Source organism: Dendrobates tinctorius, unplaced genomic scaffold (genome assembly GCF_039654945.1).
Source record: "Dendrobates tinctorius isolate UK_male_01 unplaced genomic scaffold, ASM3965494v1 ptg000043l, whole genome shotgun sequence".
NCBI classification, from domain to species: Eukaryota; Metazoa; Chordata; class Amphibia; order Anura; family Dendrobatidae; genus Dendrobates; species Dendrobates tinctorius.
Genome location: NW_027361711.1, coordinates 31353882 through 31372500, shown reverse-complemented (window position 1 = coordinate 31372500; position 18619 = coordinate 31353882). Strand labels below are relative to the sequence as shown.

General features: G+C 49.1%; 1 protein-coding gene across 5 annotated transcripts in view; it reads left to right on the top strand.

The window, feature by feature from the left end:
* Nucleotides 1-18619, top strand: part of TCERG1 (transcription elongation regulator 1) — a 119395-nt gene that overhangs the window by 61206 nt on the left and 39570 nt on the right. For all 5 annotated transcript variants that reach the window (XM_073575257.1, XM_073575259.1, XM_073575258.1 and 2 more), the window contains one exon: nt 12162-12280. In XM_073575257.1, the coding sequence (XP_073431358.1) occupies nt 12162-12280 (119 nt within the window). The remainder of the gene's footprint in view (nt 1-12161; nt 12281-18619) is intronic.

The following is an 18619-nucleotide window of genomic DNA, read 5'->3' as shown; positions in this document are numbered from 1 at the left end:
CCCCCTCTGTCTCTCTCTCTCTCCCTCCCTCTGTGTCTCTCTCTCTCTCCCTCTCTCTCCCTCCCTCTGTCTCTCTCTCTCCCTCTCTCTCCCTCCCTCTGTCTCTCTCTCTCTCTCTCTCTCTCTCTCCCTCCCTCTGTCTCTCTCTCTCTCTCCCTCCCTCTGTCTCTCTCTCTCCCTCCCTCTGTCTCTCTCTCTCCCCCCCTCTGTCTCTCTCTCCCTCTGTCTCTCTGTCTCTCTCTGTGTCTCTCATTGGCTGAAAAAAGTCACGTGCAAGCATTCGGCGAAACCCGACTTTGACGCTTGGGTCGCCGACCGCATGGCCAACTTCACACTGTGGTCGGGTTTTGTTTCATGAAACCCAGGGCTGTGGAGTCGGAGTTAGTTTTGGTCGGAGTCGGTAGAAATGTACCGACTCCAGCTTTAAAAAATATGTATTAATATTTCATAATTGAACTTTCATATGAATTTTATAAATGTTACTCAAATATATATGTTCTATGAAACTATGAACAACAGTGATAAGCAGTTCTGCTGGAGATAGAGACATTTCTTACTTCTTGTGTGTCACTGTTCTCCAATGCCCTTATCTAATCTTATACTTGGTTAACCTCATGCTGCCCCAACCCCCCTACTTACAATGTATGAAACTGAAAGTGAAAATGTGTTGCAAATTCTTAGTAGTAAAGCTCCTCCTCTAGACTAGATCATACTAGGTGTGCGTCTTCCAAGCATCTCACAGCTGCCTGCTACTCAGAAGAGGAAGACTGTAAGAAGTATTATCCTTTCAACAAACTTTTGCATCAGTTAACTGTGAGTACATGAGGAATAATAACAGTATTACTGACCACTATATCAGTTGTACGACCTGCCAATAATTTTGTACAATTGTTTTTAGGAAAAACAATTGTCATTTGGATTGTGAATGCAGAATTAAAAACCTGAGAATGTCAAAGAAGCATCACATTAAATCAGCTGTATTTGAACATTTCACCATCACTCAAGATAGAAAACATTATGTCTGTCAGTGTATGACAAATGATCCAGACGAAAACAAATGCTGTGAAGCCAAGATGAGTGCATATTCAGGCAAAGATAAAAATGCTCCTACCAGAGCTTCTAATCTAAAGAGACATTTACAGCGCTTTCATCCAGAAGTACTGAAAGCAGTGGATGAGAGAGACTGCATCCAAACCAATGAACCAGTGCCCAGCTCTTCCAGCCAAACAAAGGAGCAGAGAACTTTGCAGCCATCAGTTGCAAGATATTTTGTCAGTGACAAAGTTACTGTGACAATGACAGTAGATACATTTAAAAAACAGATCATAGAGCTTGTTGTAAAGGATAGTGTGCCTATTTCATTATTTTCACGACCAGCTTTTATGTGTCTGAATGGGGAAATGGCCCGCAAGCTTGGTGTTTCTCTGGAGAGAGAGAGTATTAGAAAATTAGTAATCGAAGAAGCTTTTAAACAAAAGGAAGAACTTAAAAAACTCTCAAGGACGCTTTCTGTTTCTTAAAATGGATGCCTGCACACGTCACAGAGTGAACTATTTTGCCATCAATGTCCGATTTGTTTGTGACAAAAATGAAATGGTTACCAAGACATTGGCAGTAAAAGACACCAAAGCTCATCACACCAGTGAGTTTCTCCAGGTCTTGGTGGAAAAGGTTCTGCAAGACTATGAACTTAAAAAAGAGCAAGTTCTTTCTGTCGTAACTGACAATGCTTCAAATATGATAAGTACTATTAAGCTAATGAATGAGAGTAATGATGGTGACCAGCAGCTAGAAGAACATTCTGGGTCCACAGACACAGAAATGTTTGAAATAGAGGAACACAGTATTGTAACTGAGAAGCAAACTGAAGTTGCTTCAGATGAACAGCAACATGATAGTTTAGATGATCTTGTTGAAACTGTCAATATGTTCTTTCATTCATCACATGCGCTGTGTTGTGCATGCGCTACAGCTGGCTATAAGAGACAGTCTGCAAGAAGGACATGCTGCTGCACTGATTGGCAAGGTGAGAAAATTGGCTATTGTTGCCAGAACCCCTAAAGTTGACTCAATTTTGAAGAGACGTGCTGGAAAAGGGGCAATTATTGATCAAGCCACACGATGGGGCAGTACTTAATGATTCAGCGCTTGGTTGAACTGAAAACCTTTCTTGTAGACATGGCTAACCCTCAACTGACGCTAAATGAAAGTCAGTGGAATCAGGTGACTGAGCTGGAAAAATTGCTAGAGCACCCATTTACAGTGACTAAAAAATTACAAGCAGAGGACTTAACTCCAGGTATTTTCTTAAAGGAGTGGAAGAACCTGATGTTTCGCCTGTCCCAAAGAGGAGGGTTAATTGCAAGTGGCATTGCTACATCAATGAAACGGAGAGAGGAGCTACTATTACAAAATAACATTCTTTTGGCAGCTGTTTATGTAGACCCAATGCATCGGATTCTTCTAGATGATCAACAGCTAAGTAAAGGAAAAGAAGCTCTGTTTGAAATAGCAGTAAGGATGAAAGGGATGCAGAACAGTCAGGAGGAACAAGAAGAATTTGGTCGTCCTGCCACATCTTCACCCTCATCATCAACTGATGAAGAATTTAATTTCGAAAAATATTTGGATCACAAGGACCGTGCAAAGCGTTCCCGCATAGAAGAAGAGTCATCCCCATCAAGGAACACAGCCAGTACATTTCAGCAGAATTTTTCATGTGCACTAAAAGAAATTGAGAAATTTGACCGTTCATCAAAAATAACAGTGCAACAAGCGATTCCTCTGTATCCTGACATTCAGAGATGTTGCCCGAGTGGTTACTGCTTTGCCACCAACACAAGTTAGTGTAGAGAGGTTGTTCTCTGCTCTCAAAATAATTAGATCAGATTTGAGGGCATCCATGAAGGAGGATCTGACAGAGGCAATACTTTTTCTGAGGACAAATTTATAGATTTCTTCTTATTAACTGCATAAAAGTGTTTTACTCTGTCGCCTAATTGGGGGACACAGAACCGTGGGTGTTATGCTGCTGTCCACTAGGAGGCGACACTATGCATAATCTGAAAAAGATTAACTTTGGCTCCTCCTCTGCAGTATACACCCCTGGACGGCGTCAGCCTTCTCCAGTTTTTGCTTAGTGTCGCAAGGAGGCACACCTTTTTTTCTTCCGTTTTTTTCCTTTTTTCGTCCGGAAATACAGATGAAGAAAAGTGGGTCTCCAGCGAGACTCCCAGCATGGCTCCCTCCTCGGTCCCCTATTAGGGGTACCCAGTTGAGGACGAGGTGGCTATTCCCCATGTCGCTCCCTCCCCAGTCCCTCGGGTCCTGGTTCAAGGTCGAGACCCCCCTCCTTCCCCAACCCCTTTAAGGGGTCTGGGTTGAGGCGAGGATGAAGACCCCCTGACGGTGACAGACGCACCCTCCCTAATCCCCCGCAGGGGGCATTAGGTTGAGACGCCTCAGGTAGGGTCGGGGATCAGGCAGCATTCCGCAGCTTCCAGGGACCCCAGGCCGGCTGAGGGATCCTGTTGGGGCCGGGGGAGGTTGCGGACTGGATGGCACAGCAGAGACGGGGCTTTTCTGCGTCCCTGTCTCTGCAACAGCAGCGGCTCCATAGCGCTTCAGGGGCCCCCCATACAGAAACCGCTACCCCCACCGCTATCCAGTCGACCATTCTGGGGGGGTCTGGTACAAATCTGCCCCCCCCCCCCGGACTACCGCGCCGCTCTGGAGCCCTCCTGGGCATCAGGCCTCTAATTTAGACCGCAAAGCCGCCGCCTTTTCCCCGGCCCGCCCCCCGGATGACCAAAATGACACGCTGGAGTGTCATAGAAGGGGCGGATTGAGGCAGAAAGGGCGCGTTTTTACACAGCCCAGCGCGCCCTTTTCAGCTCTCCGCCCCCTCCTCCCTCTCCTCAGAGTCCCGGTGGCCATTTTTTCTGGATGAGATCCAGGAGAGGAGCATCACAGCGGTCTCCGGGGGCACAGAACTGCGATCTGTCGGCGCTGGACCTAGGGGCACACCGGTGGGGTAAGCTCACAGCTGGGTTCTCATTACTCAACTGTGAATCTATACTTCCTATAAGGCTCTCTGTGGGTCCCCTCTGTGTAGCCACCCCTGTACGATCCCTTATAGCCAGCCTCTGTGCACTATGCCGGGCTCAAGGAAGAGAACCAGGCAGGAATGCTTCTATGCATTCTGCACAGCCTGCAAAGCCACGCTCCCTAGTGGCAGCACGTATCCGCACTGCCGGGACTGCATCCAGAACTCTGGGTCAGAACCCCCAGGGAGTCCCTACTGACGCTTCAGTGTCACAGGCCACGCCGGAATGGGCAACTCAGAGGTCTCAGTCTATGACAGAGTCCATAGACAACCTAACTGCTACATTGCTGCAAGCTCTGCAGAGTCGGGCCCCGGCTATGGACGGTACACAGCAAACGGACAGCTTGTCTCAGGAACATGCTGCTTCCGACTCTCACAGACGTAAGCGGACCCACAGGTCTCGATCACCTGAGTCGCACTATAGCACAAGGTCGTCCCCCTCCAGGGAGAGACGGCGTCATTCCAGGTCTCCTGGGCAGTCCCCTGCCACAGACAGACAGTGCAATTTACCACAGGGATCCCCCACCACAGAAGACCCCCGCCCAGGTCGCCCTCCAGGAATCACCTTAGCGAGGCACAGGATTCGGAGGGCATCTGTGACTCCGACTCAGATAACGAAACGGACAGGTCCGTGGTACCTTCTCCCCCTAGCAATACAGCGCTAGTTGAGGACATAATTTCTGCCATTCATCAGGTGCTAAAAATTCCAGAGTCGGCCCCGGAAGTCCCAGAACATAGGATTTGCTTCGAAAGTGTTCAGAAACCACCTAAGGTCTTCCCTAATCACCATGAGTTTGAGAAAATACTTACCAAACAGTTTGCGCAGCCTGAGAAAAAATTTGCTAATCGCAAATATTTTGGACGCGAAGTACCCCTTCCCACAGAAAGACACCAAACAAATGGACAGATCCACCTGAAGTGGACCCTCCGGTTTCTAGGCTAGCAGCGCAGACTTTACTCTCTCTGCCGGATAGCTCAACCCTCAGGGACGCAGCAGACCGTCAAGTAGAACGCATGGCTCGTTCTATTTTCGAAGCGGCAGGCGCCTCTCTGGGCCCTGCGTTTGCTTCATCCTGGCTTGGGCCAAAAAACTACAGGAGGGTCTTCAGGCTTCAAATCCTGAACTCTCGGACCAAGCGGTCCAGATAGCAGTGGTAGCAGACTACATGATTCATGCAGCCCTGGATTCCGCCAGAGGTGTAGCGGGAATAGCATCAAACGCCATCACGATCCGACGCATCCTCTGGCTGCGAGAATGTAAAGCGGATGCGGCCTCAAAGAAGTCCCTCACGCGACTTCCGTATTTTACTGGAAGACTTTTTGGCGAAAAGTTGGACACCATGATAGCCAATGCCACTGGGGGGTAAGAGTACCTCTCTCCCTCAACTAAAACCGAAACGCACGTTTAAACGAAGAAACCAGACGCGATTCCGATCCTTTCGGAATTCCTCGGGCTGGTCCGTTTCGCGCCCAGTGCAAAACCGTAACCGTTCTCCACGCAGGGACAACCCACGGACGCAGCAGCGACCGGACAGGGCTTGGCAGTCGAAAGCAGGCCAAGCGAAACCCAAGGGAGGAAAACCTCAGAACTTCGCTTCATCATGACTTGCGACCTCCGGAAGACACCCCACCAGTAGGCGGCCGACTTTTACTCTTTCAGCAAGTCTGGCTGCCTATTACAGAAGACAGGTGGGTCAGGGAAATAGTGTCTTCCGGATACAAGATAGAGTTCACTTCCGTTCCACCGAACCGGTTCTTCCTTTCTATTCCTCCAACACCACCAGAAAAGGCTCGTGCTTTCCACCAAGCGGTTTCCTCTCTCCTTCAATCAGGAGTTGTGGTGCCGGTTCCCGCGAACGAGAGATTCCGAGGATTCTACTCAAATTTGTTCGTAGTCCCCAAGAAAGGAGGCGGCGTCCGACCCATACTGGACCTAAAACAGCTCAACAACTACGTACGGGTCCGTCATTTCCGCATGGAGTCCCTCCGGTCCATCATTGCATCCATGGACCAGGGAGAATACCTCGCCTCCATAGACATACAGGATGCGTATCTCCACATACCAATTGCTCCCGCCCACCAAAGGTTTCTCAGGTTTGCGGTCAACCAAAACCACTACCAGTTTGTCGCCCTTCCGTTCGGACTCTGCTCCAAGAACGTTCACCAAAGTCATGGCGGCCACCATGGACGTCCTGCACTCAAGAGGCATTCTAGTCGTCCCGTACCTGGACGACCTCCTCATCAAGTCTCCCACTTTCAAAGACTGCGAGGTCAGTGTCTCAATCACACTAGACACTCTGAGTCGCCTGGGATGGCTAGTCAACCTACAGAAATCGTCGACTATCCCAACTCGGACTCTAACATTCCTGGGAATGGTATTCGACACCGCCAGGGGCCTGGTGCTCCTTGCCAAGGACAAGACACTGGCCATCCGTCTGGGAGTTCGCACACTCCTTCGCAGTCCTCCTCGATCTCTCCGGTTTGCCATGAGAGTCCTCGGCCGGATGGCAGCAGCAATAGAGGCAGTGCCATTTGCCCAGTTTCACCTCAGGGTCCTTCAACTAGCCATACTCAGATCTTGGGACAGGAACCCCTTCTCCCTCGTCAGGGAGTTCAGGTTGACGTCATCAACCAGGAGGTCCCTGCATTGGTGGCTCAAACCAACCTCGCTTACACAAGGGAAGCCATTCCTCTCAGGACAATGGAAGATCCTGACTACCGATGCAAGCCTGACAGGCTGGGGGGTGGTGCACCTACATCACAGGGCACAGGGCAAGTGGTCACCGAGGGAAGTGACATTGCCCATCAATGTTCTGGAAATCAGGGCCATCCTCTTGGCACTGAGAGCCTTTCATCACTTGCTTGCAGCCTCGCACATACGGATACAGTCGGATAATGCCACGGCTGTGGCATACGTAAACCACCAAGGCGGGACCCGCAGCGCCCGGGCGGAAGACACGAGGTCGGTACTTTCTGCGGTACACATTCCGGGTGTAGAAAACTGGGAAGCCGACTTCCTCAGCAGGCAAGGAATGGACTCGGGGGAGTGGTCTCTCCATCCCGAGATTTTTTACCAGATCTATCAACACTGGGGAACCCCGGAGGTGGACCTAATGGCATCCCATCTCAATACCAAGGTCCCCAATTTCATGGCCAGGACACACGACCCGCGGTCGCTCGGAGCGGATGCCCTGGTCCAAGACTGGTCCCAGTTCTGACTCCTGTACATTTTTCCACCCCTCCCCCTAATCACCAGGGTCGTGAGGAAGATCAGGCAAGAGGGAGTTCCGACCATCCTCATCGCGCCAGACTGGCCCAGATGTACATGGTACGCCGACATCGTCCAACTTACAGCAGACGCCCCCTGGCGTCTACCCGACCGTCACGACCTTCTGTCTCAAGGTCCGTTCTTCCACCAGAATTCAGGGGCTCTCAATTTGACGGCATGGCCCTTGAAACCTGGATTCTAACCCAGGCAGGTTTTTCACCAGCAGTCATTGCAACTATGATCAGGGCAAGGAAGCCTGCCTCCGCCAAGCTCTATTATCGTACCTGGAGAGCTTTCTTTTCTTGGTGCGAATCTCATGGACAAGTCCCACTCCCTTATTCCCTCCCGAAGGTACTAGGTTTTCTTCAATCGGGCCTAGATTCCAAGCTATCCTTAAGTTCGCTTAAGAGTCAGGTGTCGGCGCTTTCAGTCCTTTTTCAAAAGCGCATTGCTATTAAACCGCAAGTAAAGACTTTCATCCAGGGAGTTTCCCGATTGGTTCCTCCCTACAAATGTCCGCTGGGTACGTGGGACCTCAATCTGGTCCTGACAGCATTGCAAGCTCCACCCTTCGAACCTCTTAGAGGAGTTCCACTCTCCATTCTGTCTCAGAAAGTGGTTTTTCTAGTGGCGATCACCTCGTTACGCAGAGTGTCGGAATTGTCAGCACTTTCCTAGCCTTTCACCAGGACAAGGTGGTTCTCCGCACGGTACCATCCTTCCTTCCGAAGGTTGTGTCCAACTTTCACCTCAATGAGGAGATTTCACTGCCTTCCCTTTGCCCGGTTCCGGTTCATAGAGTGGAGAAGGCTCTGCATACGCTTGACCTCGTCAGAGCATTGCGGATTTACGTGTCCAGGACTGCACCTTTCCGGAAATCTGATTCCCTATTCATTCTTCCGGAAGGTAGTCGCAAGGGGTTGCTGGCTTCCAAGGCTACCCTTGCCAGGTGGATCAAGTCCACCATACATGAGGCCTACCGACTTAACAGTTCCCTTCTTCCGGCCGGTATCACGGCACACTCTACACGGGCAGTAGGGGCCTCCTGGGCCATTCGGCATCAGGCTTCGGCACAACAAGTGTGTAAGGCGGCCACTTTGACTAGCCTACACACGTTTACGAAACACTACAGTGTTCACACCCAGTCCTCAGCGGATGCGAGCCTGGGTAGACTGGTTCTGCAGGCGGCAGTACCCCAAGTCTAGGGAACTGTCAACACAATATTCGTCCACTGCTTCCCACCCAGGGACTGCTTTGGGACGTCCCACAGTTCTGTGTCCCCCAATTAGGCGACAGAGTAAAGGAGATTTTTGTGTACTCACCGTAAAATCTCTTTCTCTTAGCCTTTAATTGGGGGACACAGCTCCCACCCTGTTGCCCTTACGGGCCGTTGTTTACTGTTGAGTTCTCATATTGTTCTTTGAGCTCGTACATAGTAGCCTTCTTACAGGCATGGTTATGTTATTTGGTTACATTCCTCCTTATGCTTTGGCACAAAACTGGAGAAGGCTGACGCCGTCCAGGGGTGTATACAGCAGAGGAGGAGCCAAAGTTAATCTTTTTCAGATTATGCATAGTGTCGCCTCCTAGTGGACAGCAGCATAACACCCACGGTTCTGTGTCCCCCAATTAAAGGCTAAGAGAAAGAGATTTTACGGTGAGTACACAAAAATCTCCTTATTGCATATTTACTTACAGTTTAGAAAAGTTTATAAAAGTTATTTGCTATATTCTAATTGTATTCTAATAAATGTAGTTTTTGCTCTAAGTGGTCTGATTACTTATATGATGGTGAGAAACTGAATAAGCACGATGTTTAATATTTTACAACAGTAAATTTGTTGTTATGAATTGGCCATTTATGACGGAGTCGGAGCCGGAGCCTGATAAAATCTAGGAGTCGGAGTCGCAACTGTGGCTTACCGACTCCACAGCCCTGATGAAACCCGACTTTGGCGAAAGTCGGCGACTTTTGAATCTGACCGACCTGTTTCACTCAACTCTACTTGGAATAATAAGTTTCACAATTGGATGTGTTAACTAGATGTGAATTTCCTGAAGGAAGTACAGATAGTGCTTTGAAATGGTGTCCGGGCTGCCCCTTTAAGAGAGACTTGCCTGCTGCCCCCCTACAAGACTTTCAACTCAGGATCCATTTTAACTGTTGGTGCCTCTCAGGGGCCACTTTGGCCTCAGGGTCTGATTTGGTGGGTGGGGCCCCTCAGGATGCGATTCGGTGGCCTGGGCTTCTCAGGGCTTGAATAGGTGGCCGGGATCCCTCAGGGTCCGATTTTGTGGGTGGAGCCCCTCAGGGTCCGATTTTGTGGGTGGAGCCCCTCAGGGTCCGATTTTGTGGGTGGGGCCCCTCAGGGTCCGATTTTGTGGGTGGGGCCCCTCAGGGTCCGATTTGGTGGCCGGGGCCCCTCAGGGTCCGATTTGTAGGCCAGGGTCAATCAGCCTCCGATTTGGAGCCTGGGGTCACTCAGCTTTCGATTTGGAGCACCGGCCCTTTAACACACATTTCGGTGCGCCGGCCCTTTAAGAATCACTTTGGCGCGTCGGCCCTTTAAGAGCCAGTTTGGTTCACTGGGCTTCTAAATCCACTTTAGCGCACATTCTCTCTCAGGGGCATGCGTCATGTGTTGAAGCTAGATTTGCATTTGTGCTGTGGGTTTCGCTTTAAGAGCAGAAATTATCTGGCAGAAACTGTGTCCTGGGGGGGTCATGTGAAGTTCATAGGCGTTGACATAGTAACTGGGTCTGCCTGCGCATATCAATGAGCTTAACTGCCATTTGAATCGCCTCAGGGCATGTTTTCTCTGTGGCAACATTTTCCCATTGAAATGCATTGAGGAAAATGTTTTTTCAAACGCAAATTGCGCAAAAACTACAAATCCGATCGACACGAAAATTACTTAGCACACCACTAGTGGACGCTGGCTTCGAAACGACACCTTAACGGAGTCTGTGCGTGTAGCAGTTCGGGCCGCATTAATTGCGGAAAATCAACTGAATAATAATAACTAGATGTGTATTTCCTGAAGGAAGTACAGATAGTGCTTTGAAATGGAGCCCGGGCTGCCCCTTTAAGAGAGACTTGCCTGCTGCCCCTGCAAGACTTTCAACTCAGGATCCGTTTTAACTGTGGGTGCCTCTCAGGGGTCACTTTGGCCTGTGGGCCCCCCCAGGGTCCGATTTGGTGGGCGGGGCCACGCTGGGTCCGATTTGGTGGGCGGGGCCACACTGGGTCCGATTTGGTGGGCGGGGCCACACTGGGTCCGATTTGGTGGGCGGGGCCACGCTGGGTCCGATTTGGTGGGCGGGGCCACGCTGGGTCCGATTTGGTGGGCGGGGCCACGCTGGGTCCGATTTGGTGGGCGGGGCCACGCTGGGTCCGATTTGGTGGGCGGGGCCACGCTGGGTCCGATTTGGTGGGCGGGGGCCACGCTGGGTCCGATTTGGTGGGCGGGGGCCACGCTGGGTCCGATTTGGTGGGCGGGGGCCACGCTGGGTCCGATTTGGTGGGCGGGGGCCACGCTGGGTCCGATTTGGTGGGCGGGGGCCACGCTGGGTCCGATTTGGTGGGCGGGGGCCACGCTGGGTCCGATTTGGTGGGCGGGGGCCACGCTGGGTCCGATTTGGTGGGCGGGGGCCACGCTGGGTCCGATTTGGTGGGCGGGGGCCACGCTGGGTCCGATTTGGTGGGCGGGGGCCACGCTGGGTCCGATTTGGAGGCCAGGGTGGCTCAGCTTTCGATTTGGCGCGTCGGCCCTTTAAGAGCCAGTTTGGCTCACTGGGCTTCTAAATCCACTTTGGCGCACATTCTCTCTCAGGGGCATGCGTCATGTGATGAAGCTAGATTTGCATTCGTGCTGTGGGTTTCGCTTTAAGAGCTAATATTATCTGACAGAAACTCTGTCCTGGAGAGGTCATGTATAGTTCGTAGGCGTTGGCATAGTAACTGAGTGTGCCTGCGCATATCAATGACCCAGAGTGGCCCCGCCCGCCAAATCGGACCCAGAGTGGCAAGTCTTGCAGGGGCAGCAGGCAAGTCTCTCTTAAAGGTGTAGCCCGGGCACCACGTCAAAGCACTATCTGTACTTCCTTCAGGAAATACACATCTAGTCTTATAAATGTGCCCCTGCTATGTACTGTGTAATGGCTGTGTCTGGCCATGCAGGGACATTGTTTGATCATACTACATCTATTGGCCAGGTGAGGAAACAAAAAGTCACTTATGATAAGTGAACAAAACAGCAGGAGCTCAAAACAGCTGATTTCCCTGCCTGTGCTAACACAGGAGTGAGTGTTTCTGCCACATGTCCAGCCCCCTGAGTTCTCCATAAATCGTGCCAGTACTGTGGGGGCTGAGCTCATGCATCACTGACTTGATTTGTGATTAAATCACTGGATTAGTAACATGGCAGAAACACTCACTCCTGTGATAAAACAAGGAAATGTTACCTTGGGCAGCATCAGCTGTAAGCCCCCTGATGTTTTATCTGTACACTCGCCTATCATAAGTGATTTATGCTTCCTACCCTGGCAATTAGCTGTGGTATGTATCGTTACACAATATGTATCGGGGACACCTTTTGTAAGCTTATCTCTGCACAGGAACATTTTTTAACACATCTATTCAATTGTAGAACCTTTTATTATTACAAAATCTACTAACTGATATGTAATTTGTTCGTGGGACAACCCATTTAAGTGATCATATTTTTTGCTTTTATTATCCATATTCTGCTAAAAGCAGTTTTACTTTTTGTCCTTTTATGCCTGTAGGTGTTTGATCAGTATGTTAAAACAAGGGCAGAGGAGGAAAGGAGGGAAAAGAAAAACAAGATTATGCAATCAAAGGAAGACTTCAAGAAAATGATGGAGGAAGGAAAGATTAACCCAAGGTTTGCCTGAATTTAGTAGATAATCCAGTCTGAAAATCTGATTTGCACAAAAATATGATAAAATTTAAATTAATAGTTATACTTTATTTCATAAATCAGTGGTGCACTTGAAAAGTAACTTTGTAATTTATCTTTGGCGCGTCATTGAAGAACCCAGTGAACAGTCGGTGTTCTGCTGCCACCAGGAGGCTGACACTAAGGAACAAAAGTTTACTTCTCCTTAGCAGGTTGCACCTTTTGGCACCAAGCTAGTCTTTTTTGTTTTAACTTGGTGTTAAGAGGCAGACACAGGATTGTGATCAATACCTATTTCTCCCTTTTTATTTATTTTTTTTTTTTAGTAATGGTTTTCTTTTCGTCCCTTCCTTTTTAGGTTGGGAAACCTAGTGGAATGGTCTCTGTCACCCCCACATAGAGACCGAGTGCGCAGTGCTGAAAAGGTCACACTTTATCCCCTCTGGTCTGGACTGCAATCTCAAGGAGCGTGTGCTCTTCCCATGAATGAGCCGTAGCTCTTTCCCAGTCTGTCGCTGACTTAAATTGGAATCAGACGAGCGTATAGCATCCGATGTGAGAGCATTGGCTGCGATATGCTAATAACCCTCTGCTCCAGCTCTGCTGTGAGTGTAAACCAAGTGTCAGTGCTCTGCTCCGATTTTCTCGCACAAGAGAATCGCAGCACAGGTGCGGAGGAGACTGAGAAAGTAATTTCTCCATCTTTGACTATGCGTATCTCAGACTGCCTGCGATGATATCTGACTGCAGTCCGATGTTTCACACACACCCATTGACTTGTATGGGTGCACATGAGCCGAATCACTCTGCGATTCTTCTCTCATGCCAAATCAGCATAAGAAAATAATTGCAGATTTGAGCTGCCCCATAGAAAAACACTCGTCCCGACTGTGTGTTGTTGTTTTTTTTTTTTGTTAGTAGTGTTATACGCCTGTTTGAGCCCCGGCCTTAATCAAAGTATCTCAGATCTTGGACTCTGTTAAGCATCTGCTTGCCCAACTCTTCTACTTCCCCTGGTACTCTAACCACTTCCTGTGGTGATTCAGACCCACCAGATTTTTCCTTACCTACGTGGCAGATCGTACAGTAGATCCAAACGACTCCTAGGAAGTTTCTTCAGGTCTCTTTGTCCTCCTGCCTTTTCCAGGATGGACCCCTTTTCTCACTCTCCTGAGACCCAGATGGTGCTAGAATCGGACCGCCAGTCAGATCTGAGTCTTACCTTGATTCTGACCAGGCGTCTAAGCAAAGATCCATAGTCGAGTCTTGTCCACATCTTGAACCAATACTTGACTGGAAAAGAAGTGGACGCTTTTACCTCTGAGCAGACAGTGCTTTTCAAGGTCAGGTGAGCGGTCAGACGTTTCTCAAATGACAAGGAATTTGACAAAGTACTGTCAAGAGTGGAAGCACTCGGACGTTTCCAGAGACAGTGGTGCATGGAGATTCTGTATACCTTTCCCAAGAACTTCTCAACAACTATGCCAATTCTCCTTGTGTGGACCCTTCCCTTTTGTCTAGGTTATCTATAAACAAAACTCTTCCACTTTTTGAAAGAGCGTCTCAAGGATCCTTTAGATAGACTCATCAGGTACTTGGCTAAGTCTGCCTCCGAAGCTCTGTGCTTTGCCATGTGTCCAGCTTTACATGGGTCTCCAAAACATTCGCTGCCTGGGCCAAGCATCTATTCCAGGGCATTATTTTGGGCACGCCATCCATTGAAGTGCTAAATCTCTGAAACCAGATTGCTCATGCGGGAGAGTATCTGGTTTCTGAAATGCACTGATCTCTCAATCCAAGCTGAGACGTCCTTTTTTATAAGTAGAAGGCTAAACGTTTTTGTTTTTTTTTTTCTTTTTTTTCAATTCTAACTCGGGCAGGGGCCCTGTCAGGAGAAATCATCCGAACCCCAAGATAAGAGAACCTTCTTTGAAACCAGCCCAAGCCTGGCGGTAGCCAAACAGATCCTCCAGACTCGGATCCAACAAATTTTCCTCAGCTTGACTGAGCACACTCCCCTGGAAATCCTCTCTGGGATGGCAGCCGTCTTCTCAGTTTCCAGGACGCATGGCTCTCTGCAGTTGACGACACCAGTGTCATGGAGGTTGTCTCGGGATACAAAAGAGAATTTTCCCTTCACCCATGACAGCACCACCTGAGAGAGGGATTCGCCCCGCCAGGACAGGAACCTACCGAGACATAAGGGGCGGCACCTCTCCCCCGCTTCAGTTGGGTTCCTGTCCTGGAAGGAACCCCACTGTCGGCGGTACCTGTCATGGGAAGACACAGACTCCCTCCTAAAGGCCATTAGAACTACAATGGGCCTACAGGAAGAAAAGACGGCTAAAACCCTAGAGAACGTCATGTTTGGGGGGCTTCAGGAGAGGAAAAAACGAACATTTCCAGTAAACGAGAAAATCCAGGCACTTATTGAGAGAGTGGAAAAAGCCCGAAAAATCTGGGGCCCTTCCATCCACCTCTAAGAGACGATATCCCTTTGATCATAAGGATGCGGAGATATGGGACAAAATCCACAAAATAGATGCAGCAGTGTCCAGGTCCTCCAAAAGGTCGGCCCTGCCCCTGGAAGACGCGGGGGTTCTTAGAGACCCGCTAGACAAGAAGGCGGACTCATATTTGAGGCACGCATGGGAAGCGCGACAGCAGGAGGACTAAAACCGGCGATAGCGGGCACTTGCACGGCACGCTCCCTCATGATCTGGCTGCAGCAGTTAGAAGAAAAGCTGGCTTCAAGGGTCCCAAGAGAGAAAATCTTATCGGAGATGTATCTCTTGCACGGGGCAGCAGCTTTTTTGGCCGATACCTCGGCGGACTCTATGCGGATGACAGCCAGGGCAGCGTCACTATCAAATGCTGCTAGACGCGCGTTATGGCTTATGGGCTGTCCGGGTGACCTTCAGTCCAAGGCCAAATTATGCTCTCTCCCCTGCGATGGTCGATTCTTGTTCGGCAAGAACTTAGACGATATACTGGAGAAAGCAGGTGATAAGAAAAAAGGCTTCCCTAGATTCCCTATGGATCAGAGGAGACAGCCCTTTCGGAGGGGAGAGATTCAATAGGGGGCGTCCTCCCGCTGACAGGAGAAGATGGGAGGATAAGAGAAAAAAAGAATCTGGGTTTATGTTTGGTGGAGGCACCTCCACCTCAAAGAAGTCGCCACAGTGACGCCAGTATTCCAGTGGGGGGGAGATTGGCACTCTTTTTCCAAGCTTGGGAAAAGATCTCCTCCAACGCCTGGATCCTAACCATCCTAACCGAAGGCCTGAAAATTCCCTTTATTCGTCAGCCAAAACCCGTGGTCGTCATCACACCCATCAGGAAGGTGACCGAAGAGCAGGTGGCCTTAGAAACAGAGATCCTGATAGACAAGCGGGTACTCTCCGAGGTACCACGCATACAGGAAGGAAAGGGGTTCTATTCACCCCTTTTTCTGATAAAAAAAAAAACCCGATCAAACATTCAGGACAATCATAAATCTCAAACGGCTCAATCTATGGATAAGGAACTCGACCTTCAAGAGGGACTATTGCTAGATGGATTAGGGAGGCCATTAGTGTAGCCTACACAGCTAGTGGTATCCCGATTCCTGACGGCATCAAGGCACATTCCACCAGAGCCGTGGCGACCTCCTGGGCTGAAAAAGCAGAGGTATCGATTGAACAGATTTGTAAGGCCGCTACTTGGGCCTCACCTTCAACCTTCTTTAAGCACTATAGGTTGAATCTATCCTCCTCTGCTGACTTAACCTTTGGTAGAAGGGTGCTGCAAGCGGTGGTCCCTCCCTAAGGTGTTTCGAATCTCCAAAAATCTCTCAGGTGGTGCTGTCATGGGTGAAGGGAAAACCACCATGGTTACTTACCGGTAGCCGGTTTTTCAGGAACCCATGACAGCACCCGTATACTTCCCCCCCCCCCCCCCCCCCCCCTTTTTTTTTTCACCATATGGGTGTGCACAATTACTAGGGTGTTTTTTGAGTGTTGTGGTGTTGGATTAAACATGTAACTAACCGGAAAGTCCTCTCAGTGCTCTGTAACCCAACTGAAGTGGGGGAGAGGTGCCGCCCCTTATGCCCTTATGGTCTCAGTAGGTTCCTGTCCTGGCGGGGCGGATCCCTCTCTCAGGTGGTGCTGTCATGGGTTCCGGAAAAACCGGCTACCGGTAAGTAACCATGGTGGTTTTCCTTCCTCATTCCCTCACAACAGCATCTTCGAAGCTTGGACTATGCATACTCCCTTGCTTGGCTTCCTTTTTTTCCTGATCATCTCATCCCTTTGATCATGCATTACTGTTCCCTTTCCTCCACAAGCGCTCCGATAATTTTATTCAAATCTTTTTGTCATACCCAAAAAGGATGGAGTCTCTTCATTCGGTGATATCCTCCATGGAACCTGAGGAAGTTCTGTGCTCAGTGGATACTGTCCATCAGAGGTCTTTTCAATTCATGGCTCTCCGCTTTGGGTTAACAACTGCACCTAAAGTTTTCACAAAGATCATAGCCGTAGTCATGGCCATTTTGTGTACCAGTGGGACCATAGTCATCACCCACCAGGACAGTGTTCTTATCAAGGCTCCTTTTTACTTTTTTCAAAAGAATCTGGCTTCCCAGTCACAAATTAAGACTTTTCTTCAGTGTGTGGCCCACTTTGTACCTTTCCATCAAACTATCTTGGATTCTTAGCATCTCAATCTTTTGCTAGATGCCTTACAATGTTCTGACTTTGAGCTGATGTGGGGCATCTCCTGGATTCTGTTCTCCTGGAAAGTTACCTTTTTTTGTAGTGATCACTTCAATAATGTGAGTCACCGAAACAGACTGCTTTCTTGTCATATTGCTTTCCTTGTCCTTCATCTGGACAAGGTGGTCAAGTGGTCTTTTTCTTCCATCTTAATGATGAGATTTGTTATACTTTAATTTTGTTGTCCTCACCACACTGAGCGATCCTTACAAAGAGTTGGACGAGTTCAGAGTTTTGCATCACTACCTCTGTTACTGCCTCTTTCAAGAGTTCAGAGTCCTTGTATGTCATCTCTGATGGTCATCATAGAGGTCTGACTACGGATCCCATCGTTCGCTGGTTTCATTCTACCATTTTGTAAGAGTGTTGGGCAAAGTATGAAATGCCACTATGTCTCAATCCACCCATGCAGGGGGAGGACCTCTTGGGCTGTTTTCCCTCAGGGTTCTGTTTTGCAGTTCTGAAAGGCTGCTACTTGATCCTTTCACCACACTTTCTGAAAGTTTTACAGCGTTCACATCTGCACCTTGGCAGAGAAATCTTCGTTCTCTACCAGAACTGATTGTTTTCGAAATTCTCAATTCATGGGTAAAATCTGGTTTCAGTAATGACAGATTCATTACTGAGAAGACCTGACAGTTACTACTGGTAAGATTTTATGTGTAGAGGAGGAGCTAGAAGTAGAGCTAATTCCTTCTAAATAGAATCTTATCAGTAGCAACTATCATCTCATGTTTCATTCATATAAAAATCTGTATTCGCTGGACAGATTTTACTCATGAATTGAGAATAAGTCCAGGAGGAGAAAGCCGATTTCTCTGGTCACATATATTATAAAGTTGCTTATTTTCATGTGTACTATAGATTTATGAAATAAACTAGATGGAGGCCCGGTGCTATCGCATCAGGAGGGCGGTACTGTCACGATGGGGGCAGGCTTTGCAGCACTGAGAATCTCTCCACCCCCCCCCCCTCACCCACCTATCCACTCTCTTTCCCCATGTGCTGACTTCTCCAGTCTGTGCTCACTTCTTTGGCCTGTCTGCCCCAGGGGCTATCCCCCTTGTCTGCTGTCTCTCTCCTTCTGTGCTGTGTTCTCCCCTCATGTGCTGTCCCATTTGAGCTGTCTTTCCCCCCCTGTGCTCTGTCTCTCTCACCCCTGTGTCTGACCGTGTACAGAACAAACCACAGCTCCTGGGCAGGGGAGGAAGCAACAGACAATACTGACATTACAGCAGGAGATCGCAGAGGATACATTTTGTGAGGTAAAATATTGTTTAAAAACAGTCAGTAAAACATTTCACCTCACAAAATGAATCCTCTGTGATCCCCTGCTATAATGTCTGTATTGTCTTGCTTCCACCCTGCCCAAGAGATGTGGTATGCTCCATACATGGTCAGACACAAACAATTTTTAAAATGAACTTTCATTCGCGGGAAAACCCCTTTAATGTGACTAGCTTCCTCTGCCTGTAGACATGTCGCGCATCTGCCGCCGGGATCAGCCGAATGATTCACTGCGCCTGCGCGGAATTCGTGCAGCCGCAGTGCAACGGTGTTCCGCTGG